Below are 27,229 nucleotides of genomic sequence, written 5' to 3' on the forward strand. Positions count from 1 at the left end.
ACAAGAGTCCCACCTATTGCTTATTCAGGAGAGATCAGAAAGAAAACTCAGGTCATAGCTGAAAAATACATGGGCTTTTTGGCCCTGAAAATAGGCAAACCAGGATCAATACTCCTTCTCCAAAGAATCCTCAGCAGACTGTTAGATGATTTGATTTGTTTTGGAAACCTGGGGCTGCTGGATATAATGAAGCCAGCTGAGGGGGTCCAAGCTCAAGGTTTTGAAAGTAGACCCTGAGCTCTGTCTGGTGACACAAATAAGTCTCTGCAAAATACGAAGCAGGAGCCACCACCCCACTCCCCAGGACCTTCCAACGAGGTACACAAACTCACCGTGTTCCATCTTGTCAGGCTTTATTTTGAAGCCTCAGTAACTTGTAGGTCAGTTTACACAGGATGATTATATAATGGGAGAGAAAAAGTCCAAGATGTATTTCCTGTGTGAAAGGAGAGCACCTGGTCATTGTCCAACAGTGTGCATTTTCTGCTCGTGCACAGAACGTGGAGACCTTGCCTGTGAAGTTGGAAGGAGTTGTGGCACTACAGTGAGGGTGGTAAAATCTAGAAATGTGATGCTGAGATGTTGTAGTTGCTTGCGGTGTGGAAATGCACAGTCTGTTTCCTCAGGGCTAGAATGAAAATTGGGTTGCTGACTTACAAAAAGCATGCTCCTTAGCAGAGCGAATGAATGAATGGGTAAACTCAACATCTTCACCTGAGACAGTTGGATGGATGTGATAAAGACAAATAATTGATTTTGTTTATCAAGAAACTTCTATTTTAGATAATCATAAACCTGTATCAGCAGAAGTTTCTCTTTTTTCCTTTTTTTGTGGTGCTGGATGCTGAACGCAAAATCATAAACCTGTATCAGCAGAAGTTTCTCTTTTTTCCTTTTTTTGTGGTGCTGGATGCTGAACGCAAGGCCTTACACAGTTAGGCAAGCAGTCTACCACTGAGCTACATCCACAGTCCCTGTTGTTTTCTTTAAAAACCTTATTTACATAGTGGACTGATGGGAATAGTGTGTTTGTTTGAGAGTTGTCAATGTGACTTCTTTCCCAAGGGCTTCTCCACTGAATTCTTGATGTAGAAAAGGATGTATACTCAGTACTTTGAAATCTTACTTTTATCAATGGTAATTATTGGGTAAAAAACAATCCCACAGAATTATGAACCCATTATATAAAATTATGTAATAGTGTGCTGATGTCAAAGTGAAGAAATAGGTCCAGAAACCGTATCAATCTGTGTAATTAAATGTGTGTCTATTTCAAAAGGTTTTTCATTTCTCAACGCTATTGAACAAAAGCAAAATTTATTGAGCTGGCAAACTATTAAGCAGTGTCATTTTACATATTAATGAAATATTTATATTTATGAAATATCCCCATTTCAAAGAACAAATCTAACACTTCAGAGAACAAATTCTCACAGTTTTTGAGAAGAAAAAAAATATGTAACTGTAGTAAAGAATGCTAATTCTGGGCTATCTGGAAAATTGTCAGATCTTTCAGGTAGCTGAACCTACTTTATTATTTATCCTTCTAAGAACTGAGTGACTCCTTTGGTATTTAATATACATAAATGAATGTCCTACTAAAGGATTGCTATTAATGACTATACTATTACATATATTAGGAAGCTGTCAGATTCTTTATTGTTTAAATTTTTTTTTTTTTTCGGTGTACTGGGGATTGAACTCAGGACCTTCCACTCTCGAGGAAGGCAGCGGAACCACTGAACTAAATCCCCAGCCCCAAAGAGAGTTAATTAAATTTTTTTTTTTTTTCTTAAGATGGGATTCTTAAGATGGGATGTCTTTAAATTTTTTTCTGTTATAAAAATAGTAAATGTTCATTAAAAGATTGGTTGGGGCAGGAAAAGATAGGCAGATTAATGAGCAGCATTATCGTCAGCAGACAACCATATTTATCTTGTTATATAGTTCTGACTTTTTTGCATCTTTTTCTTTATCTGTGTATTTCGGATGTACACAGATATGTTTGTTTTCAGAGGCAGTTTTAACCTCCTAGACTTGACAGTGACTGTCCCTCCTCCTCCCTTCTCTTCCTCTTCATTGGCGGATTTCCACTGTCCTTTTGCATAAGCCATGGGGATGCCCTAGAACTTGTTCTTAATTCTGAAAACAGTTGCAGCTTGATTAATCAAAAAAGTACCTTGAGGGCCTCTGATCTGTGAACACCTGCTCTGATGCATCTGGAATGCAAATTGGCTGCTTAGCTTTTTTAAAAAAGATTTCTTCCCAAAGGCAAGGGTCAGATGCCTTCCAGCCTAGGAGGAGAGTTGTGAGGACTGAGAAAAATACCAGTTGCCTTACCAGAAGCCAACATAGGCAGAGCTTAAGTATTATTTTACTTATCTCTGTTGCTTTAATTTGTGAAGGATTTACCACGGAGCAAGGACCACTGTGCATTGTTGTCAGCTATTTTTGAGTCAGTTGCACATGATACACAGTATTATGGTCTTCTCAAAAGTCCTCTTAGTTACTTTCCAATGTAGATGCAAAACTTAGATTACTTCAGATGTATAGGAAAGTAGGATGGAATTTCAAGATCTTTTGTTATTTCTGCCCTTGTAGTAGAAAACAAAAAACTGTGCTCATTTTTCCTATTGTAATGTCATTTTTCTGAATATTACACTTTTATTTTCCCAGGTAATTCTGGTATACTTCTAGGTCAGCACTTTGAGCATGTCTCATCAGACATTTTTGTTGAGTATTTCTCTTCCCCCATCCTCACCCCAGCATCAGAGTCCTCTTTAAATGAGAAAATGGAACAGTGAGAAAGAAAGGTGGCAGGGCCTGGAGCTGTTCCTTGGCTGCCCCTTCCTTTTATGCCTCTTCCCTGGTGATCAGCACCTGCCTACTGTGAAGACCCGACCCGGGTAGGACAGGCTGTGAATTTAAATGAGTCGCTAAAGTTTATCTATTGAAGTTCTAAATTTATTTTGGGAACATAATAACAAGTCTTGGCCTGACGTTAATTAACCTACAATGAGAAGTAGGGCTCTTAACCAAGACTTTGGGAGACCATTGAACTGAATTAGAAGGCAGTCTTGCAAATGAATATTCTGCACATCAGCTGTGTCCATTGGTGTTGGGTACTCGCGGAATAATCAGTCAGGAGGCTTGGGTAGCCTGAATATTAGATGTTTGACTAGTGGTACTAGTTTGTCCTTGTTGTGTGAAAACTGAGTTAAAGAAAAAAATAAACTGGGAGAGAGACACAGGCATTAGTAAGATAGACCAGCATATTAAAAGTATTGCACGACTGGGCTGATGTGTTCATCTCAGGAAAGAATTTCCAACTTCTCACTCTGGGAACCTAACATATATTGTAAGATCATGCAATGACCAGGACAAAGTAAGCCCTGAAAATCCGCTGAGTTGGCAGAACTTATGTGTACACTTGGGCTCTAAATATATATGATGTGAAATTAGGTGAGCAGGCAGTGGTGATGGGACTACTCCAATAAAGAATTTAAGGGAAATTCATCAAGTAGATCAATATGAGTTCTTCAAATGTTTCTGCCTTTATTGCCGGTGAGACTCCCTCCTTAGTGATGCTAACAAGTTGGGATACTTAAAACTGGAGCAAAACAAAACGAGACTCTGATCTCTTTAAGGTTAAAGACAATACAAAATCCTACAGCACTGTCAGACCATGTAACTAAATACTTGAGAATCCAAGCTGCTGATCTGGGCCCCCCTTCTTGACTACTTCCTGAAAATAAATTAGTAGAGTGAATTGGGATCAGGAAACCCTGGCTCGATAAGGTGGGCAGTAGAGTAAGAGCTGGGATCTTTACCAACAAGTGGCAAGAAGTAGCTGAGATGCATTTGTTTTCAATTCATGTTTTCCCATTCTCAACTGTTTCCTAGTACTTTTTGGGGAGGAGGGCTCCCTAAGCTGTCCTTATTTCTTCACCATAAACTTGCTGCGTCACCAAATCTGCTGCTAATAAGTATTGTTGACAAGGAACTTAAGCTCGCCAGCCACAGCATAGTTTTCCCTGGATCCTGGTTTCCTTCTGGGCCCTCTGCATTTGCTTATTGAAGAGGACCCAGGGGTGATGGCTGCCATCATGACCAGTGTCTGGGCTTACCTTAGTAGTGTCACGCTGGTTCAGTCATGTCACCACACAGGCTAATAGTTTCTTCACCCCTGAAAGTGGAAGGGTAGATTTAGGTGATCTGTCTTGCTGCTGCTGGTTATAAAGTCTGTGTCTGAACTAGTTCAGAGTGAAGAAATGGGCAGAAAGTGACAGGACAAGTAGACTAGAAAGGGAACACAGAGGGCACCTAGGTCAGCCTGCTTGGTCTGAAGAGGAGGATGCTGAGGCTTAGGGCAGGGAACTGAGCATGCTTAGTATTTCACACATAGGTAAAGAAAGCTTTTTCTTGAATTTGCTCTTCAGAATTACTGATTAGCACTATATCTTTGCTTTACAAGTAATTTGGTATACATTTTTCTACTACACACCATACTATAACATGCCTTGAATTTTTTTCTTATTTACCCGACTACCTCCTATAATGCTTCTTGCTTTTGATAAAACAGTAGAGCAGGGTCTTTAAAGGGTAAAATGCCTTGAAATTGTATTTCTTGAAAGAAATAACCTACAGATTGTACTTTAAACTTTGGCCAAAAGTGTGATGAGCACGCAGAAGTATGATATTTAGCGAGAGTTCTCCGAGGTATTGAGACTTTCACCTCTTTGCTGAACATAGTACTGCTGCTTTAACATTCTGGTAGCCAGCTCCAGCTTCACGGCACAAAATGCTTTTGACCTATTCTGATTCTCTACCTCCTCATCACTTCTTACCCTTGAACTGTTCTTCAGTTCTCTCCACCAGTGAAACAGCATTTTGCACTCTGTTTTCACTTTACTGATGTGTAATCTTGGCTCATTCAGTTGTCCAAGGCTTCAGTGTTTATTGATGGACTGTAAATGGCCAGATGTTGTTCCAGGCACCAAGAGTACAACATGAACAAGGCAGCCAAGAATGGAGACCTGTGGGGCTCTAAAGTGCTAGAACAGAGCAGATCACCGAAGCTGGCAACTATTATAGCCAACAAGTACTGAGCACCTTCTAAAGGCCAAACAGTAATTAATGACTTGAAGAGTTTGCTCGCTTATGACTCACAGTAACCCAATGAGCCAGACATTATCTTTATCCTTTATTTTATAAATGAAGAAGCTGTGTCTCGAAATTTTCTCAAAGTCTTCTAACCAGCAATTGATGGATCTGGGATTTCAACCCAGACGTTTGTCTCAAGATCTGGGATGATTACCTCATTGTACTGCCTTTCTGAGAGAGACAGAAGTGTAGTTACAGACGTCCTCTCTAATGTATTGGCTGCTGATTTGCACAGGTACCTAAAGTTATAGGAAATACTTTATTCAAATGGCCAGTTATTTCTACAGCTATTTTATCAGCTTATTTTCTGTATATCTCTTTCACATGTAGATCCTTGCTTAATTTACTATTTTGATCTCCACTAAAATGAAATTCTATTAGGGCAGAGTTTCAGATTCTATAGTTCACTGCAATATCCCCAGTACCCAGGGCCTGGCATTATTCTCAGTATTTATTGTATCTTGCTCCGTATTAATTTACTAAATGAATTTGCCCACTTGTTTGCTTCATTTTATGGAATAGAATACAGCTTGAGATTAGATTCCCAACTGCATACCCTCCTCCAAGTCAATTTCCCTCCTTCCCTAAATCCTCAGAGTAACTGGTGTAGTAAATTCGGTGTTTGTCATTTTTATCTTTGTTTTCGTATTTTCATACATACTTACTGATGTATGTCCAGTAACTAGTATGTAAAGCTTCTTTCCAGGCCTTTTAGAGTTATTTGTATTTCTGATTTAACATTGAATTATATGCAAAACTAAGGAACAAATGTAGAAAAGTCCTGATATATCTAGTAAACAGAACTTCCCCAAACCCAAAGGAAGACCTTTCCTGTGCCTTGATAAATGCTGAAAGAAGAAATGTGATTCTTATACCAGATTATAATTAAGCATTAGCTCCAAAAATGAACCAGTTGTGGTTTTCTTGATTAAAGTTTAGGAACTAGATGTACTGAATGCATGCATCTGTGCCAGAAGATGGGCTGTGTCTTTGCAGTTTTCTCCCAGTAAGTGGGGATCCTAATTGTTCAATCCAGAAAATCTCAGCAGCAAAATCTCTGTGGCTTACCATTCTCAGTAAAACTTTTTTTCCTTCCTTTAGTTGAGACGAGAGAAGATTGACCTTGAAAATACATTGGAACAAGAACAAGAAGCACTAGTTAATCGTCTCTGGAAAAGGATGGATAAACTTGAAGCTGAAAAGCGGTTTGTTTGGTCTTGGTCCTCGGTGTGGGTTTTGTGTGTCTCTCTCTAGAGTATTGCTCTGGGAGTGACCAAGGGATAGCAGTGGGCCGTTTTAACTCCTTGGGCAACATATATCATTTTAATTTGCCAAAGGAAAAACATGTTGACCTTCTGAATTCTTCCCATATTGGTCACTTTTTCATGCTTTTGCTTTCTTACTTTCTGAGTAGAATTTCTCTTTATTTGGTGTCACAAGGCAGTGACAAAATTAATGATGACACTGTTGTTTTCAAGAGTAGTTGTAGTTTCAACTTTTCACCTTTTTCAACTGCTTTCCTCAGTTGATTTCTCAAGTATTTAGGATGCAGTCTGTGCTATTCTTACACATCTCTAGAATTTATCCAATTGGAAAGGCTGAGATTTTAATAGAAAACTACTGTTTTAAAATATACTACAGTGTAAGGAAATATCTCTACACACTTAAGGTGAAGATTTTTTGTAAATGTCTGGACATGTGGAATGTCATTCAACAACAAACATTTCTTAAATTCATGTCTGCAAGACACTGTTAAGCCCTCATTTTTAATCACTCTATGCATTGAGGATGAGTGGGACAGGACATATAAAAATGGCAAGAAGATTTTGTCTATGTGAAGTGTGCATATGTGTAAAAAGTGAAGTTTTTGGGAAAATGTTTATTCACTTCCTCAAAATCTTTTGTTTGCTACTCAAAGTCTTTCTGCCATAAATAGTTCGCTTGAATGGGCATTTATAAATTGTTTTTGAATTCATCTCTCAATTTGCAAAATATGGACATGGTACACAGCTTTAAGAAAAGTAAATTTAGAGATATATCTATAAGAAACATTCAAGCTTTGGTTGAATCAGCTATATTTTGCATTTTATAGCAGTAATAAATTATAAAAAGTCACTTTATACAACAAATGTAGGGACTCTAACAGTATTAACTAATATTAACATGCTAGTTTTCTCAATAAGAGTAGGCCTAGACGTAATTTACAGTGTGCACCTCCGCAAACTCAAAGGTTAAAAAGCTAAAAATAAACCCCAGAAATGCCAGGAGCATATAGAAAGGGATTAAAGATCTGTTGTAGGTCAGTCTTCCTTTATGAGTACAGCTGGAAGTTTACATATATTCATACCAAGTGGAGTAATTTGAGATAATCATTTTGTAGGTCAAAAGCTATTGAATTTTATGTGCTTCAACCTAATGATAATTTCTGCGTAAGCTTCTATCACTGATTATTAAATAATGTTGATTTGGTTCTTAATTTTTTACCTTTGCTGTGGCCAGAAGTCAAGGGCCCTTTGTCTAGTTTGCCATGGCCTTGACATTGGTTTTGCTCGAGGAATTTAGAAGGTGAGTTTCTTTATATGACTTCACCCTCTAAAGAAATTCGTAGTAGTTCGTAAGTGTGACCAAAAGCATTGAGTGGAATTCCTGTACTATCTCCATGCCCTAAATCCAACACTTTAAAAGTATTCCAGGCATAGTAGTCAGAACCCAGTATTAGAGACTTTTCAGTAATGCTCAATTACCAATACCTTTCAAAAAGACAGAAATGAGATTTGATTGTTTAGTTCTGCTCTTTGACCTGAGATGCCAACTAAGGCTGACCAGAAAGTGTAAAAATGGGCAAAGAGTTAAGCAACCATGTGAATGCTGGTGAATAACCAGAGCTTGCTATTAAAAGAAACCTTGTAGCCAGCATTTTATTTTCTCTTTTAAAGGCAAACTGTGTTTCATTATTGGAAATTTTCTTCTCATTGAAGAATCTTGCAGGAGAAATTAGACCAGCCCGTGTCTGCTCCACCATCGCCTAGAGATATCTCCATGGAGATTGATTCTCCAGAAAACATGATGCGCCACATCAGGTTTTTGAAGAATGAAGTGGAGCGGCTAAAGAAGCAACTGAGAGCTGCTCAGTTACAGCGTATGTAGCCTTCGGGTTCACTGAGTTTTCTGTCTGTTGAATTAATACGTGATATTACTTCCATTTACCAGTGAATTTGCCTTAAACTCATACTGTATTTTATTATTGAAGAATGTGTACATAAATTTACTACCATCCTGAAACATTTTTAAAAATAGTATAGTAGCAGATATCACTGTAGAATACTTTCAGAAGATAATTCAGGAGGGACTAGAATCGCAGGTAATATTTTTAATCTTTGCCCTCATGTTCAGTCTAGGATTGTGCTAACTAAACAGTGCAGGAGACCTCAATGCACTTTTGGAATATTAAGGTAGAAAATAGAATGTTTACCATCCTTACTACTAAATTTAGATTTGTTTGTTTGTTTTGGTGCACTACTGGGAATGAAACCCAGGCCGTTTGCACTACACCTACAACTCTTTAAAAAAAATTTTTTTTTCAAATTTTAAAACCAAGTCCCACTAAATTGTCTAGATTGGCCTCGAACTTGCAATCCCCCTGCCTTAGCCTCCCAGAGTGCTTGTATTGCAGGCATGTGTCACTGTGCCCAGCTCTAAATTTAGTCTTAACTTTAATTTATTTTGGTATTTAAAGAATAAATGCTTACTTAATATTTTGGAAAAGGCCAAGATGTTGAGTTAGAAATCAAAGGAATGAGATTTCTGAATACTTAATTATGTACCTGCATTTTCTTGGGTCTCCCTATTTCTGCTTATTTGGCTGCTCAAATTTACCTTGCTAACCAAATAACTGAAAGGTATGCAGTCAAAATGTAAGTCTGTCTTTCATCCCTGGTCCCCACCTAACCGGTTCTCACAATTACACATTTTTCCTATATTCTTCTAGATTATACATACAGGTGTGATTGAAAAGTATGTTAACTGTTTCAATTTTTAAAATATCATTACAGTAAAAGACACTTTGTGGTTAATACCCCTCAGAGTATTCCTCCTTCCTTCAAACATTTACCCTATCGTTCTTGCCACTTTCTGAAGCAGTTCTAGAAGTCCTTTCTTATGTCCTTAGTTGTGCTGTTGTAGCTGCCTGAATGTCCTAAATCAATTAAAAATGTTCCCCTTTCTTGATCATTTTGATTGTGGGCAAGAGCCAATAGAGAATCTGAGAATCTATACTGTAATAGTTTTATAAACCTGCCTTTCTGTCATATGGCATTCAGCAGCAGCATTCATCATATTTTTGATCATGCCTTGTAAAGACACTCATGAAAGAGGACTTCCAGAGCAAGTGAGAAGAATAATGAGATAAGTGTGTTCAAAGTGTGTGTGTGTTGGGGGGGGGTGTTTTGAATAGGAATAATGGCAGTGTGCCTTTCACTAAATACATTTTTTTCTAATTTAAGCATTCACTGTATATTTTCATCTCCCCTTGTACAAATAGTGGCACAGTGAACATACTTTTTTGTCCCTATTTTCATTTTTTATACCTTGAAGTGCAACAGGAAACCAAGCAAAAATGGCTTTATTAGCCAGCGGCTCAAAAGGGATTCATGTCACCTTGTGAACCCCGAATGGAATTTTCTTCTTCATATACCTTTTTTACATCTGCGAGGTTTAATTTTATTGGCGTTTTCCTGGAAATATAGCAAGCAGGATTTACACAAAGCAGAACAACAGGGGGGAAGAGCAAAGAGTTCTGGCAGGACTTTCTGAGTCCATTATGCTGTCTTGGTGACAGATTATAGAAGTTGTCATGGTTACTCAGGTGCATTTCACAAAGAGCGTAGTTACCTAGAAAACCCATAGTTGCCTAATAACACAGTTAACCCATAGTTGCCCAATTCCATATGGAGGGGTTGTTTCCTCTCTCAGAAGCATTTATCCTCCTGGTACATACAAAGCTGCCTTAATTCCCTTTTTAAAGGCTGCATGATATTCAATTCTGTGGATATACCATGAGTTTCCCATACCAATGGACGCTTTCATTGGTCATGCCACAACTGCGGGGCGTGTCTCTGTTATATGTGTTTTGTACCTATATATGAACACCTTCAGTATAGATCCTAGTCAGATACACTGGGTCAGAGGTAACATGCATCCACAACTTCAGAGGTTCCCATCTTTAAATTTGGTCTCTGAAGTTGATTGCAGAGATTGAAGTTCTGGTCCAATGATGTACATGGGATGTATCAAGGTCATCCCCAGAAGCTTTAAAAAGTATGATGGATTAGTTTCCTTTTTCTGCTACAATGAATCCCCTTAAACACAATGGCTCCAATCAATGTAGATTTATTGTTTTATAGCCCTGGAGGGCAGAAGTCTGCCAAAAGTTTCATGAGGCCAACATCAAAATGTCAGTAGAGCCTCGTTCCTTTAGGAGGCTCAGGAGAGAGTCTGAAAAGCTTTTATTTTTTCCAACTTCCAGAGGTGTCTGATGTGGCGCCCTACCCTCTCTGCTTCCTTTTCACATCTCTTTTGGAGGGGGGGTGGCAGGAGATGCTGGAGTTGGAATCCAGGGGTGCTCTACTACTGAGCTACGCCCTCAGCACTTTTCCTTTTTACATTTTAAGATAGGTCCCTCTAAGTTATCAAGGGTGGCCTCTGACTTGCAGTCCCTCTGCCTCAGCCTCCTGAGTAGCTGGAACTACAGGTGTGTGTGGTCATGTTGGCTCACATGTGATTTTCTCCATGATTCCCCTGAGTCTCTTTATAAGGACCCTTATGTGTTGGACCCACCATGATACTCTAATCTCCCCATCTCAAAATCTTAATCACATGAACAGAGTCCCTTTTGTTGTGTGAAATAGTAGCATTTGCAGGTGTTGGGGATTAGCTTGTGCACCTGAGACTCCACTAATACCTTATAGGCGTGTGGTCTTCTGAATTTGTGTTGTTTTAAATACAAGTAATTCTAATGTATATCTCAGGTTGATAATTTGCACTTACGTTCCAAGAAAACAAGTGAGATAAATCAGAGTTGTCAAATATTATCTTAGTCTCTTTTTGAGTCTGTTTTTTTTTTTTCCTGTGTTGGCTAGACAAATGTCTTTTCGCATCTTTCTGAACTCTTTCCAGGGCTGTTGGTTTGCCTTTTCCTTTTTCATTTATACTTGGTTGTTTTATAAGAAACTTGGGGAGAATTTTTCACTTTCACCTTTTGCTCCCCATGGCACAGTTTGGTAAGCATCTCTAAGTGCTGTTTTGACTTTACAAGGACAGAGAAAGATGAACCAAAACAGTAGCAAATGGCACTTAGCCTACGGTTGGTTCTGATTAGGCTTACAGGATGAGCTAATGGCCGTTCCTTAGTTCCTTAGCATCTGCCTCTTCCTCCTACATCACATGACCTGTGCAGTCTTTGGATGTTGCTATAGCAGTTGACCTCACATCCTCCAAGCTCCAGTGCACGTGAACTTGAACATCTTTCTCAATAGATGTCAGTTCTGGTTGAGCATTAAGTTTGCTGAGGAGTTCAGTTTACCAGTGGCAAGGTCTCATCCTCGGGGATTCTGATTTAATTGACTTGGTTAAGGTCTAGGCCTTGGTAATTCTGCCCATAAACTTGAAAGAAAGGAAATGCAAAATGTACAAGCCACCTTTAGACCCTTTGGGAGTCACTGCTTTGAAGTTTCTGGAAGTCACCCTCAGTTGCTATTTTTGACTACATTTGAGGAGGGGAGCAGAAGATGGGGGAAACAAGTTGTGACACACACCCCTCTCAAGGACTTAGGGAGCCCTGTATGAAAGGAGGAAGAGAATGACTCCTCCAGGTTAAGTCCACTCGGCAGTGTGCCAGCAGAGGGCACCCGAGGAGGGCCATGCTGCCAGCCATCTGTCTGGATCCTTGACACCTGGAGGAGTTGGGTCTGGGTTCTTTTTGAGGTCTTGGCTTCTGGGTTAATTGCTGAATTCCCAGGAAATCGTCCACTCCTCACTTCCAATGGCATTCTTATCTATAGTTTTGGGAATTTTTTTCTTTTCTTTTTTTTTTTTTTTTCCAGTTTCAGACATTGAACTCAGGACCTTGTGTTTGCCAGGCAGGCGCAGCACCACTGAGCTGCATCCCTGGCTATAGGTTATTATTTCAGGATTCCCCTGCTGACTCCTCAGATGCTAAAGAATTACCATTTTCTTTCAAAGACATTCTTCCCCTTAAGATCCCTCTGGATCTTCAATTCTGCAAAGCTTTCTTGTTTATGGAAGAGAAAATTGACTTGGCTCTGACAATCACCCTTCTGGTTTTATGCCCAGGGGCCAATTTAAGGCTTCCTGTAGTGCTAAGTGAAAAATTATGCGTGCTTGCATTTTTGTGAAGAAATGATTTAAATTGTTCATATTAAAAGTGCACTTTGTAAATATTTTTCCCAGCATGCCTTCAATTAAAGAGATTTTTGCATCTGGATTAGGCAGCAGGGGTTCTGGCTATGTTGGAAAAAAACAAGGGATTTAGTGTACATAATAGTATTTAATTTTGGTATTTTATTTTTCTAAAAGAACATTGAATAACTATATTTTAGGATGGTATGTTTTTAGAAATCATTGAACAGTTATTCAGAAGTCATAATTTGCTGAAATGCTAGATCTTCAAAGAGTTACTTAAAACTGAAACTAATTTGTTGAGTATTGGGAACTGAAGTAGGGTCAGCTTATGGGAGAAAAGTGGTCTATATGCTTTTAGCTCCTTCCTTCTTAAATTTGGACTGGGCTAGTCATACAGAGCAGCAGCCAATAGGAAACTGTCTTAGATGTACACATGATCTCTCTGAATTTGTATCTGTTTTTCAGAGAGAAATATATGGAGATTTTACTTTTAATAAGTTCATTGACTAAAACAGGGAAAGAAAGGAAGCAAGAAGAATGAGTAGATACTGAGTTTTACATTAAGGTTATTCTGATTACTTGATAACAGCAAATTCTGTCTGAGGTGAACCAGAAAGGAGGGGAAGGTGCAGGTTATATCTTTTATTAGAAGGGGGCTGAAGAGTGCTGCAGAATCTTAGGAAGAATAACCTCAGCAGGGCAGAGGAACTTGGCAGAAGTTAGATTCTAGAGCCTCATGAAGATTTCTGATCCCGGGGGCAGAGAATCCGAGTGACTCAGCCTGGGTCCATTGTCTGTGGCAGAGGCTGTACCCCTGCCCCAGAGACAGCTGGAGCTGACTGGGTATATGGGCAGCTCCTGAGGATGTGGTGTTCCTCATAAGCAAGACATCAGCCCAAGAGCTGTCAGCTGTGCTATACTTAGGTCTTCACCTGCTATCTGACTTAGGCTGCATTCGAGTCAGGGCAGTAGTGTCAAATACACCGCAAATGAGGCTTCTTTGAAATATTAATCTCTAGTTTTCTATTTTACTATGTCACTTGCTGTTTTTATAAAAGAGAATGTTGATCATTACCTTGTGTGCTCTGGCACAGTGCTTCTCAGTGTGGCCATACCACCATGCATGGGGCGTGTGCCCACTGTGGTGACGCACAGTGTCTGGAGTGGAGAGGCAGCCACACTAGGGGAAAGCTTGTGAGCAGAACCTGTTTCCCCAACTGAGCACCTCTTTTCCTGGCTGTAGCATTGAGGGGAAGTGCTCTGATAGCTGCTAAATCTAGGCATGGCTGTAATTTTGCCATTTCCTTTTCCACCTAAAGCACCTTAGAAGTCCAGTGATTGGGAGGAAGTGGTCTAACCTCCCAGCACTGCCTTTTATATTATTTTCTAAATGTAATTCATTGCTAAACTTTGATGCTTGGAATACTTTAAATCCAGACCATATCTGTGTTTGTCAGAGTGAGAAAGAGCATCTCACAGTAATTCTCCTGCACCTTATGGGCTGCATTAATCTCTTTCCTTTAGATGTGGCTACTGATTTCACCAAACATGGTTTAATTTTGAACTCTGGCTTTTCAGATTCAGAGAAAATGGCCCAGTACCTGGAGGAGGAACGCCACATGAGGGAAGAAAACTTGAGGCTGCAGAGGAAGCTGCAGAGGGAGATGGAGCGAAGAGAAGCCCTGTGTCGACAGCTCTCTGAGAGCGAGTCCAGCCTAGAAATGGATGATGAAAGGTGTGCAAATGCCTTATGAATCTTGCAAACAAAAACAAAGCCATAAGAGACTTTTTCTCACATCATATTAGATGTGGAAGAAGATGGCTTAAACACACAGCACATTTACTGTGATGATGCATAGGACCACATTAACATAGATGTTTAAAATAAGATAAATGCAAAAGATTAAAAGCTTTTCTTGGGCTGGGGATTTAGCTCAGTGGTTTCGCCGCTTGCCTCACAAGCGCAAGGTCCTGAGTTTGATCCCCGGTACCAAAAAAAAAGCTTTTTCTTAAACAGAAAAAGAAGGGGGAAAGATGCCATTCTAAAATTATTTGGTGGGGAGAGAAACACATGGTTTTTTAATTTGTCTAGTCCTGTATTAAATCTGGTGAAAGCATAGGGGAGACTTTGCTTCTACATAAGCTATAGAGCAGACTGAGGAGACAAATGCGTGCAGGGGCTGCATTTGGAAGAAAGGTCTGACACTTAAGATCACAAGAGGTGATATTAGCTGCCTACTTGGATGTGGAATACAAAGAAATACAAAGAAATCTTGTGTCACTGTGGTGGGCTGCTCTAAAGAAAGTCGAGGGATTGATTAAGTGGCAGCTATCTGGTTGAGGTGCATGTCGAAATAAGGAGCCCGATTTTGTTGAACCCCATAAGCCTGCATAGAAATGCCCATGCTAGTTCCACCTGTGAGCCTACTCAGTGGCAGGGTTGAGAGCTTCCCCTGGTCAAGGTGCATGCGCATGTGGCTATAAATCCCACAAAGAATGGTTATCAGGAAGTCTCTCAAGCAGAAATTTCTCCTCATCAGCACTCTGTGCTTGGTTGGCAAAGTGGAAGCTGATGTTCCCGGTGATCACATATCAGCATTCTCAGGTCTGTTGTGACTTTGCAATTGAGAAATAAGTCAGACTCAGCATGACCTAGCGAGAGTGCTTGGTACTCGTGTCTTCTGTTACATTCTGACGTGGGACCACTTGTTAAGTAAACAAGACTTCTTGTAAACAGCTGACATTTAGTTCATGGCCATATGTACCTTTAAACTTTATTTGATGACAATTCTCAGATGGCTTGCTTGGTTTTGAGTTTCAAGTCACAGTGCAGATGTAGCCATTAAAACAAGTCTTTGTAATTTTTGGAATAATGGAAGTGGATTTTGGCATTGCTGTGGTGTGCTGGAGAAAAGACTGGTCCTCTGTTGTATGCATTAGCTGTGTGACCAGGCCTCCATCCTGGCCTAAGACATCCTGGATTCTCTACCCTGTGTCCTTAAAGAGCAGCAATGGCAAACATTTTAGAGCTTTCAGTGATACAGTCCACTGCGGCATGCATGCCATAGGTTCGCCACCAGTGGTGTAGAGTGAGTTTTGCCAAACAATGGAGCAGTGTGACTCAGGAGTCCATGTTAAAATAATCCTAGCTATGGCATCACTCTCCAAACATTTGAGATTTTTCCTTCAAGATGTGAACTCCAAACATTTTCACATATGAACTCTCTTGAGACCTATATAAATGCAGGTGGTTCTGATAATTCCTCTTCTCTCATTTTAGGTATTTTAATGAGATGTCTGCACAAGGATTAAGACCTCGCACTGTGTCTAGCCCAATCCCTTACACACCTTCTCCGAGTTCGAGCAGGCCTATATCACCTGGTGAGTATATGTCTTTGGCAACCTTAGCAAATATTTCCAGTAGGTTTAGCAGGCAACCCTGCCATGTGCCCTTCTACAATATAATAAGCCTTATTAACAGTGGTCACAGTCATGTGCAAAACAAATCACTATTAAGACTGAGACTTAGGAAAAAAAAAAAAAAAAGACTGAGACTTAGCTTGAAAAATTTCATCACAAGGGCTGTAGTACCAGCTGGTGTTTTTCATTTTAAAAAAATGTATTTAGCCTTAAGGGAATTTGTTTCTAAAATACTTTTTTAGGAAGACCATCTTGGACTAGAATGTTAAATCTTAGTAGCTGGATGGAACCCTTGGATAGATTTCGAAGATGCCTGATAGCTTGGCTTTTGGAGACTATTTTGCTATATTCTAAGTTCACTTATTATTATCCTTAATTAAGGTAGGAATTATTTTTCCCATGTTAAAATCAAGGAAGCAATGATTCAGAGGTTTATTGCCAGGAAGTGGCAAGGCAGAGCATTGCTGTGTCCAAAGCCTGTGTTCTTAGCATGAGCTGCCTCCTCATATTTCCAGTGATGTGTGAGTGAGACTTGGCCCCCGGTGGCTGGCCATTCAAGCGGGAATGAACTTCTGCCTAGCTGTCTGCTTCTGGCTTTGCTTTTGGATGCCTTTCCTGTAAAGGCATGCTTGTCTTCATCTGACCGGGAGAGCAATCTCCTCAGGGTCCTGGGCTCAGTACCAGCACTGTGTGGGGCTCTTGGGTCAGGAGGGCAGTAAATGATGCAGCAAGGAGAAGAGGAAGCAGATGACGGGATGGATGACAAGCAGAGGCCCAGAAGAGAAAAGAGGGTAGCTGCCCAAAGTATTGCATCTCATGACCAAAATGATGAGAGCGATGTTCTTGTGCCTGCTGATAAACAGGTTTTAAACAGAATTGGAGGGGTATGGGATGGAGAAGGAGTTTCACAGTAGAATAGAGGTGACTGTCTTTAGGGGCAGCAGCCTAAAGGTTGCATTTTGTCTGTTATAGTAATTAAAATGAGGGACACACCTGAGGTGGATGGAGGGGAAATGGTACTATAATGTTGTTCCCTTCCAACCAGTATGAGATGGAAATGGCTTGGTTTTAGGTTTGGGGTCCAGCACAGGCCAGCACTGTGCTGCTGTGACTTTTTTAAAAAGTTTTTTTAAAAGGAGAAAATCGAAAGATAAAACGTCTACCACATTGGCAGCATTTGTATGCTTAGGGCCTCTTTACTGGGTGACGTGAGACAGGAGAAAGAGGGACTGATCGCTGGCCAAAAGGATGTTTTGTCATGGATGAGCAGAGTGATTATTGCCCCTTGTTCTTGCAAAAACAATGTTTCTGAATCTGTTCCTGTTCTTTCCAGGGGTTTTAACTCTCTCCAAAGGCTGCTAATCCTAGCTGCCTCTCATTTTCCCAAAATAGCACTTGGGCTTCATTATCATGATAAAGGTCTTTCTTTTGCCTTCTGATTTATTGATGTAAACAGAAGGCATGAGTCAGGAAGAAGCAAGATGAAGGATTATTTTGTAGTTGATAGGGATACTGAATCATATTAAGTATAATTTAATGTCCTGTTTGATTTATTTAAACCTAAAGAAACTGATTAAAAACAATGTCGGCAGACATTGAAAAAAGGGAAAACAAATGTCAGATCTTGGTTCAAAGGATTACTTCTATGAGAACAAATACTCTGCAGGAAAACCATAGCTATTTGCATAATTTTGATTTACTGCACCTTCCCCTGTAATAGGACCTACATCAAATGTGGTTACATGGATAGATAAGCTGTTTGGTTTTCCTTTAAACTGCGTAATAAATACCACCACGATTTTTTTCTTTTAGCTAGACTAACAATATTTTTACCCTATTTTAAATTCTATAATATCAGCAAAGTATATTTTATCTCATACTTGGCAGCAGAATTACTCCATTCTTATCTGATATATTGTAGTGCTATATATATATAGTAAATTGGCAAAACTTAAATATTCCAATTTTCTTTTCACTTTAGTCTTTATTGGAAGAATTTGTGTTTCTTAGTATTAAGAATATTGATTCACTTCCTTAGAAATATGTTTGCATACTTTCATTTCCATTTTAAACATTTTGACTTTTCTTCCCCCCTTTTTATTGTTAACATTGGGAAACTTGCATTTTCACCAACTTTTTGAAGTATTTTGCATCCTTTTTAACATTTTGATCTAAAGACACAGCTTACAGCTTAATCCTCTTGATTAAATGTGGACTCATATAAGCTGGGTGTTGATTTTTTTTTTTTTTGGTATGGGGAATCACACTCAGGACCTTGCACTTGCAAGGCAGGCAGCGGAACCACTGAGCTAAATCCCTGGCCCTGCTGGGTGTTAATTTTTAACAATTATTTTTGCAGTTGTTCATTATTTTATAAAACCTAAGAAAAGACTATTCCCAGTTATCATGTGTTGATGTGTTTAGATCAGCAAGAGGCAGTAATGAGGTCTAAAAATAAGTCTATATCCAATAATAATGAGCATACCCAGGACCCAGATCTTGCTTTCTAATTCTAGTCTTCAGTGAAAAGAACTTGGATTACTTAGAGAGATGGATGTTTCTAGCATTGGGATATTTTCTAGTCTGAAAAAGCAATAAAGTGCTCACAGAACAAAATGATGTGGATATATCAGATGAATGTGGGAACTCTCAAACACCGAACTTAAAAAAGTTTGAACAATAAAAGAAACAGGTTCAGAGTAATGATGTTCTCTCAGTGATGTACCACATATACAAAGATATCACCTAGTGAGGTTATGCTTTCTTAGTTTGTATAAGCACACTCTGTGATGTTTGCACAATAATCAAATTGCCCAAGGACATGTTTCTCAGAATGTATTCCCATCCTTAAGCTGTGCCTAACTATTCTATTTAGTGAGCCAGTGTTTGTAATTTAGGAATTTCAACATAAATGTTACTAGATTTTTGTCTTTTGTTATATTTCTGAACCCGAGAACAAGATGCACGATTATTAGAATTTAAGAGCAAACAAACAGTAAGATATGTTCTCTGACTTCTAGGAGCTTTTCATTAACAACAAGGCCTGGGTAGAGATAAAAACTCATTTCATCCTTAAATAATCTTGTGAGGTAGCTTCCTTTGGTAGCCTCATTTGCCATTCAAGGAATCTAAAGCACAGCAAGGTAAACTAACTTGTCCTCCATTGCTTACTGCCAAGCTTGGAGCTACAATCCAAGATAATCCAGCAGTTGGGACTCTGCCTATCCAGAGCGTGGGCCAGGTGCTGACTGACACTGCAGGAAGGAAGAAGCAAGAAAGAGGAGACATTTCCAGGCCCTGAGCACAGGATGGACAGACAGTTCTGAGTGGGGAGTGGTGTAATCGCTGTGAATCTCCTGGCTCCCTGGGGGCCCAGTTCCACTGAGCCCATTCATTTGGTTTGGGTAAGGTGAGCAGGACTTTGAGGCTCACTGCTGAGAACTCCTGACCTAGAGCATCAGAACATAGTTTAGAGCTAAGGCAGAAGTCTTTCATAGCACCCAAAGATGGGACTTTTTGTAAGGTAGGCAATAGAAAATCTTTGAAAGTTCTTTAGAGGCTTAATACAGTCATAATCACCCTTCAGAAAAATTCGCCCAGTAATACCAGAAAATAGTTGGAGGGTTTTTTTTAAATAAGTTGAACCTCTTGAATTCTCTTTGAGAATAAAAGTTAACTTTTATAGATTTTTCTCTTAAGTTGATTACTTTCATAAGAAACAGAATTAGCATTTTCATTCCCAAAGCTATTTAAAGCTTCCACTTCCAGCTGAATAATGCCCTGGTGATACCAGTAAACATCATATTGAATGATCACTCAACTCCAAAAGACTTGTGCTTTATCTCTGAACTCCATTTTGTACATGTGACAAACATCCACAATTGGAGATGGAAATATGTCAAACAGAGATCACCACCAATTGATAACCTAGTTGAGGAATAAAACAAACCCTTACTTAGTATTGGATATTGAAGGCCCAGACTAGACTTGTGATAGGACAGCTGAAGCAAAAGGCTTGATGGCTTAGTCACTTTTCTCTTTCCTGAGACAAAATACCTGACACCCAAAATTAAAGCAGGGAAGGGTTATTAAGCTCAGTTTGTAGAGGTTTCAGCTCATAGTTGGCTGGCTCCAAGGCAATGTGGCATGGCAGAGGGGCATTGCAGAGGAGAAATAGCTCATGGCAGGCAGAAGGCAGCAAAGTAGTAAAGAAGCCAGACATCAAGCAACAAGTGACGACCCTCTTTCTGTCCTTTCTATCCTATCCAGACTGCCCACCCTTAGGGCAGGTAGCACTCACACTCAGGGTAGGGAAGCCTTAATCCTAGTATCCTACCATGAATCAATCCCAGCATCACATCCTTGATCCCAGCATCACATACTTTAGATTCATCCATCTCCGAAAAGCCCCACCTATGACCCCATGAGGCTTTAGGGGGACATCTAGATGCAAGCTGTAACAGTGACTGAATACCTTTCAGGAAAGCAAAACAAAAACAGTTCAGGAAAGCTTCCTGTTTTCATGTAATTCAGAAAAACAATAAGAGTTAATATGGCTTAGCATCTAATAGCCAATCACAGGAACAGAGTGGTTGAACTTAGGTAGTTCCTGTTCAAACTCTTCCACGTTTCTTCTTTGTTTCTATTTTCACTTCATTCACATGGAATCGATTGTGTGTTAGCTTTCCTGTTAGGTCCTGGAAACTCAAAGGTGTAAGACCTCTGGATCCATGCAGTGATAAATAAGTGATGGCCCAGCCAGTGAAGCCTTAAGGCTAACTCTCCAAAGACCAGAGCTGCTTAGACTGCATGTGGATGAAGGTCGTTTGGGGGACGTTTTCAAAGTGTGGCTGCTTGGACCCCAGCCTAGACCTATCTAATAATAAGATGAGTCTGGATGTGTGTACTTTTAAAGCACTTTGCAGATGATTCCCAGGGTCCTACATGAAGATTGTGTAGAACATTGTAGTGGGCTGTGATTGTTTTTTTCTTAAATGTCACTTTCTTTCAAAAACCACGAGCATACTAATTTCCACGTAGGTTTTTGTTCCCTATGTTGAATATTGTCAGGTTGCAAAGTTCTCAGTAGTTTTGTTTGCTATTGTCGCGCACGCGCGCACACACACACACACGCACACACACACGCGCGCGCGCGTGCGCGCACATGCACAGTGGTCCTAACTGTTGGTGTATGTTTTCTTCCCCTTATATCTGATTTTTACCCCCATTTGCTCCCCCCCCCCTTAATTCTCTTCTTTCATATCTTCCTATTTTTTTCCCTACATCTCAGTTGAAGTCCTGGCATGGCTTGACTGGCTTGACATTTTTTTTTTTTAATTAGATTGTGGTAAGAACACAACATGAGATCTGCCCTCTCAAATTTTTAAGTGTACAATACAGTACATATTGTTAACCAGAGGCACAGTGTTTTACAGCAGCCCTCTGGAGCTAATTCATTGCTTAACACCATCTTTCTGCCTCTTGAACAGCAGTTCTTTTCTTCTCTTCCTACCCAGTCCCTACCAGTGACCACCATTTTACTCTCGGTATCTATGAATTGAACTGTTTGATTTTATATGTAAGTGGAACCACATGGTATCTGTCATTCTGTAACTATCTCATTGCACTTAGCATAATGTCCTTCAGGCTCATCGTGTTATTCGCATATGGCAGGATTTTAAAAAAATTATTCCATTGTATATGTATTTCACATTTTTCTTTATCCTCTCATCCATTGATGGACAAATAGGTTGTTTCCACATCTTGGCTATTGTGAATAATACCAGCAAATATGAGTGGGCAAATATCTCTTTGAGATCCTGATTTTCAGTCTTTTGGATAAATACCCAGAAGTAGGATGGCTAGTTTATATAATAGTTCTATTTTAGTTTTGGGAGGCATCTCCATACTATTTTCCGTAGTGGCTGCTCCGTTTTACATCTCTACCAACAACATATAAAGGTTTCAGTTTCTCTACATTCTTGCCAACATTTAATCTTTTGTTTAAAAAAATAGTCGCCATTATTTCCCAGGAGAGTCTGGATATCTCATTGTGGTTCTGCTTTGCATTTCCTTGGTGATTAGTGATGTCAAGCATTTTTTCATGTACCTGTAAACCATTTGTGTTTGTTCTTTGGAGAAATACCTATTCAAATCTTTTGCTGTTTTTGTTTTTGTTGTTACAAGAGCTGCTAGGGATCAAACCTGGGGCTTTTCATGTGCTAGGCAAGCACTCTACCATTGTGCTATGCACAAGCCCCCTTTGTTCATTTTTTTAATTGAGTTAAAATTTTTTGTTTTTTGTTTTATCTTTGATTATATGTTAATCCCTTAACATATAAACTTCCTTGTATTTCAGATATTAATCCCTTAACAGATACATGGTTTGTAAATATTTTCTCCCATTCTGCAGGTGGCCTTCTTGCTCTGTTGCTTTTTTCTAGGATGTTTACAGTTTCAAATCTTAAGTCTTTAATTTATTTTGAGTCAATTTTTGTGTGCGGTGTAATGTAAGAGTCGAATTCCGTTCTTCTCCATACGGATAACCAGTGTTCCCAGTACAATTTTTGGAAGAGATCATCCTTTGCCCATTGTGTATTCTTAGTGTCCTTGCTGAAGACCACCTGATTATGTATGTGTGGGTTTCTTTTGGGGCTTTCTGCTCTGTCCTGGGGCTTGACTTTAATGGTCCTCATTATTCAGCATGGCATTCAGTGAGGCCACTGCTCTTCCTGTCTGGCTTTGTTTCTGTTTTTGGTTTTGTTGGGGATGAGGGGGTTGTTTGGTTTTTTTGTGGGCGATTTAGACTCTGCATTTTAAAACCTCCTAGATAGCTGAAGGCACTGGATAACAGAGTTAAAAATGATAGTTAATTTGTTGTCCTGTTTCAGGTCTCTCGTATGCAAGTCACACAGTTGGTTTCACACCACCAACATCATTGACTAGAGCCGGAATGTCTTACTACAACTCCCCAGGGCTTCACGTGCAGCACATGGGAACATCCCATGGTATCACAGTAAGTATCTGTGCAGTAGGAAGCAGAAACTTACTCTTTGGGAGACTGGGGTTGATCCCCTTAAACACATAGCTTTCTTCCTGTCTCCCCCATTTACCTTCACACTACAGAGAATTCCCAGTAGTTGACACAAAGTTCTTGTGTTGAAACTAAACTTCTTCTCAGCAAGGAAAACTGTAATCATTTTCTGTGAAAAAATTGCTCTAAAATAAATCTGATGCTGGCAAAAACAAAACAAAACTGCCCTTCATGAAATGTAATTTGAACTCTGGCCAGTGTCTCAACTGAGCTGTGGCCGGCTCCTTGCCATAAAGAATTATTGTTGCTTGTAATGACATCTGAAAATATTTACTATCTGCACCTTCTTCACAGGTCGCTAACCTTTGATATTCTTCCTGAAATCAACTCTGTTTTCAGTTTTACTCACAATTTTCTTTCCTCAAATTGAAAAGAAGCTTAAGTACATCTGATTCTAACATTAACTACATCTGATCCATTCAAGGTTTTTTTTTCTATAAACTTGCCGTATTGTTGACTAATAGAACAGTTTGGAATGTACCTAATAAGATGAGAAAATTGGAGAGAATGAAGGGTATTTCCAGTGAGAAAATGTTTCAAAGAAGAGCTCTGTTTCCTAAATCATTTAAGAAATTCATGGAGCTCCTTTGCCAGTCTGATGGACTTTGTGTAAAGCTAATAACTTTTTTCTAAAGAACATGGAAAACTTAGTGGGCAGGAGTGACAGAAGGAACTGGAGACACATAACTGGCAGTAAAAATTTAAGGGGTTTAAATGACAACTGTTTTTATAACTTTCATTGAAGTGTCCAATAGCAATGCATCACAAGCTTTGTCATAATTTTACATAGGTTTTTTTTTTTTTTTTTTTTTTTTTTTTTGAGATAGGGTCTTACTATGTAGTTCAGGCTGGCTTTGAACTCACTGTGTGTAGCCCAGGATGGCTTCAAACTCACAGTGATCTTCCTGGCTCTGCCTCCCCAGTGCTGGGATTACAGGTGTGCACAACTACACCCGGCCTTACATAGCTTTTCTCATAGGTGTAGATGTAAATGCTGTTTTTTAAATTTTCATGACGAATTCAGGAGCCACGAGGGATAAATAAGGAAATGGCTTGTCTTTTCCGGTTGGTGTTTTATTACCCCAGCCCCAAGTCATGCTCTACTGGAAATGAGCTGCACACCCAGGCTGATCTGCCATTCTTATCCTCTCCACAGAGGCCTTCGCCACGGAGAAGCAACAGTCCTGACAAATTCAAACGGCCCACACCGCCTCCGTCTCCTAACACACAGACCCCAGTCCAGCCACCTCCACCTCCTCCTCCACCACCCATGCAGCCCACCATCCCCTCGGCAGCCGCCTCGCAGCCCGCCCCTTCGCAACATTCGGTGCATCCCTCCTCCCAGCCTTAATGCATGTGCTTAGTCTGAATTTCAAGTTGGGACTCATCCAATGGAGCCGTCTGCTCAACGCCAAAGGCTTCCTCCCCTGGCATATTTGGATCTGACTTATTTGCACTGAGGTTATCTAGGCTTCACTATTCATTGTGTTGTAAATGTTTGTTGGAAACACAGCCAGTGTTGTGGATCTACAACACTAACCAGATGACTTTTTCCCCATCAGTGTTTTACTTGAATCTACATGTATATCCATTCCCTGGCTGGAACATTCGCTTTTTGGTATTTGGTAATACAGCAACAGTGTGCAATTTTTGCTTGGTTCCCCCACCCACAAGCTTCATTTTCTTGGCTTTTAGGTTTGTTAAATAAAAAGGGATATCTTTTTATTTTTTTTTCATGAATTTGCAGAAAATTACTGAGCTGTTATTACCTACCCCCCCTTCTCCAATTGTAATGGTGTTTATCAGACGTACCAAGAATTCAGCACTACAATTCAGACCTTTGAAAATCTAACTGTCAGTGCAGAATGGGGAGTTAAATGAATCAGTGCCCAAGATATATTTACTGTTTAATACAGCTTTCTACAGATATACTTTTTATAGGTTATTTTCAGTGTAAATCAACATCCATTATCTCTTGTAAAACAGCCGAAAGTACCAGATCACATGGCTGTTTCTTCTCCACATACATGGGATGGATAATTACTGCATTTTAAGATGTGATTCTGTCTTTTATCCTAAATGTTAATCTACCTACACTGGCCCCCTTTAACATGAGCCGAGAAGTATCCTACCCACCAGTGGCTTCGATGGCTGATTAGAATGTGCTCTTTGATTTCTGCTGTGGAGGGCAGTGTGATTGCAACAGAACCAAGGTGTTTTCTCCTTTGATTCTTTTTTGTGTTCTCCTGAGATAAAGTTCAAACAAATATTTTAATGGTGCAAAATACAATTAGAAAATACTATTTGAAATGGACATTATAGGAATATCTTGGCATACTGACCACAAAATATTTCATTGCTTGGCAGAAAAGAAGTATAGAGAAAAGTAGTACATTAGCATTGATGACTGCTTATTTCACCCAGTATAAGCAAGTACAGTGTACAAAGAAGTATATTCTGAATACATTATTTCCATTTATTTAGCACAAATTGTGTGGTTTCACTTTAAAGTGGAACACTTGAGTCACTCTTCTTAATACTTGCAACATCTTTTTTTGTTTCAGCAGTTTTTTGTACTTTGGTAGTAAAGTGATTTTTACCACCTGTGTTTGCATATTTATATATGCTGTGGATGAAAATAACTTACTAGAGAATGTATATTTTATGATGAGAACGTGTATCTGTTGGATATAATCAGAGAATTGAAAATTAATTTATCGGTAATTTTTAAGAGTTCGTGTTTTGTGACAGCCATCTCTAATAGCATAACTCCTTATGGAACACACTCCTAAAAATAAGGAATCATGACATTGTAGATATTTAATATTGTACAGTATAGAAACTTCCATTTTTGCCTTCGAATGTGTATTTAAGAAATAACAATGAAAAAGTGTTACTGGATAATAGTGTTTGGCTAGCATTTTAAGAACTTGAGAGTAAAAGCAACAATAGGGTTTTTTTTTTTTTTGCCCTCTTCCTGCTTCCACCCCCAAACTGAGAATGTCATCTTTAATTGTTAGGAAGAAAAATTATTGGTCTATAAAATTTTTATTTATAATGTGTATGTAATATACATAACCGTAGTACAGTTCTCAAACATGGGGAAGGAGTTTGACATTTGTTATTGAGGCTTTAGATTTTTAATATAATCACACCGGGCCATGTCAAACCGAGAGATATCTTGGACAGCTCACTGACCTTGCTGGTATATTACCCATTCCAAGGAACTCTGAAACTAGGCAAACACATTTTGCCTTCACGGTACAGTTCTTAGTTTCTCTTACAGGAGAAATAATGATATATGTTTACAAGAATCTTTTATGAGATTGTAGATTTCAATGCTGTTGGTTGGTGTCTTGTTATCCAAGAAAGTCCATAATGTAACGATCTTGTCTTAGTTTCCTATCAATTTATTTATCTCCTGAAAGCACAAAGTTAAAAACATTGCCATATGGTGAGTGAAAAAGCACTTGGAGTGAGCAAACAGTCCCTAATAAATGCCTTTTAGAGAGAAGTTCTTGACCTTCAGACTTTTGCAGTGTATTGCTGGTTCTCCTAGGCTCATCACTTCAAAACAAAACACAGCTCCTTTACACTGCACTTTTCCAACATAAATCTAGTTGCCTCTCTCTGCAGATATTCAGAACTGATAGAACAAACACTACTATTTTGAATTTATGATGTATCATGTCATTTTTAGGTGTTTTATGACCTCATGTGGAGCCTGTAGCAATTGAGCAGTACCTGCTAGGACAATTTCTTGACAATGGCTTAGCCACCAGGGACTGGTAAGCATCAGGTCCTGAGCCTGCAAGAGGCAGGAAGCTCCTCACTGGTGGGAAACTGAATTGCCTATATTGGACACTTCACGAGGAGCTGAACATGATTCCTGCCATTTTGTTGCCTGCTCATCCAGGCTGACCCTGAATTGATCCCAGAAGGTCCTTGTAAAATCAGCTGCTTTGCAGGCAGGTAGGGGAAACAGTAGCTTCATTTCCTGTCTCGCACAGCTGACAGAGACCCTTGGCTACCACTGTGCTGCTAATAGGATAAGTACTCTGTTGCCAGATTACCATGCCTTTTTTTACAAAACCAAATTAACTCAGTACCTGACACCTCTGGGCTCTGAACTGA

At 39.4% G+C, this 27,229-nt stretch overlaps 1 protein-coding gene across 2 annotated transcripts in view; it reads left to right on the plus strand.

Annotated features, from left to right (window-relative positions):
* The window catches only part of Ccdc6 (coiled-coil domain containing 6), a 102,585-nt gene extending 75,405 nt beyond the window's left edge, over nucleotides 1-27,180 (plus strand). For both annotated transcript variants that reach the window (XM_004858284.4, XM_087184815.1), the window contains 6 exons: nucleotides 6,265-6,368; nucleotides 8,142-8,302; nucleotides 14,161-14,317; nucleotides 15,863-15,963; nucleotides 22,893-23,017; nucleotides 24,252-27,180. In XM_004858284.4, the coding sequence (XP_004858341.1) occupies nucleotides 6,265-6,368; nucleotides 8,142-8,302; nucleotides 14,161-14,317; nucleotides 15,863-15,963; nucleotides 22,893-23,017; nucleotides 24,252-24,446 (843 nt within the window). In that variant the 3' untranslated portion in view covers nucleotides 24,447-27,180. The remainder of the gene's footprint in view (nucleotides 1-6,264; nucleotides 6,369-8,141; nucleotides 8,303-14,160; nucleotides 14,318-15,862; nucleotides 15,964-22,892; nucleotides 23,018-24,251) is intronic.
* The last annotated feature ends 49 nt before the right edge of the window (nucleotides 27,181-27,229 follow it).

Source organism: Heterocephalus glaber, unplaced genomic scaffold (genome assembly GCF_053883595.1).
Source record: "Heterocephalus glaber isolate CG9 unplaced genomic scaffold, H.glaber_assembly_v1.0 deba00001497, whole genome shotgun sequence".
NCBI lineage: Eukaryota > Metazoa > Chordata > Mammalia > Rodentia > Bathyergidae > Heterocephalus > Heterocephalus glaber.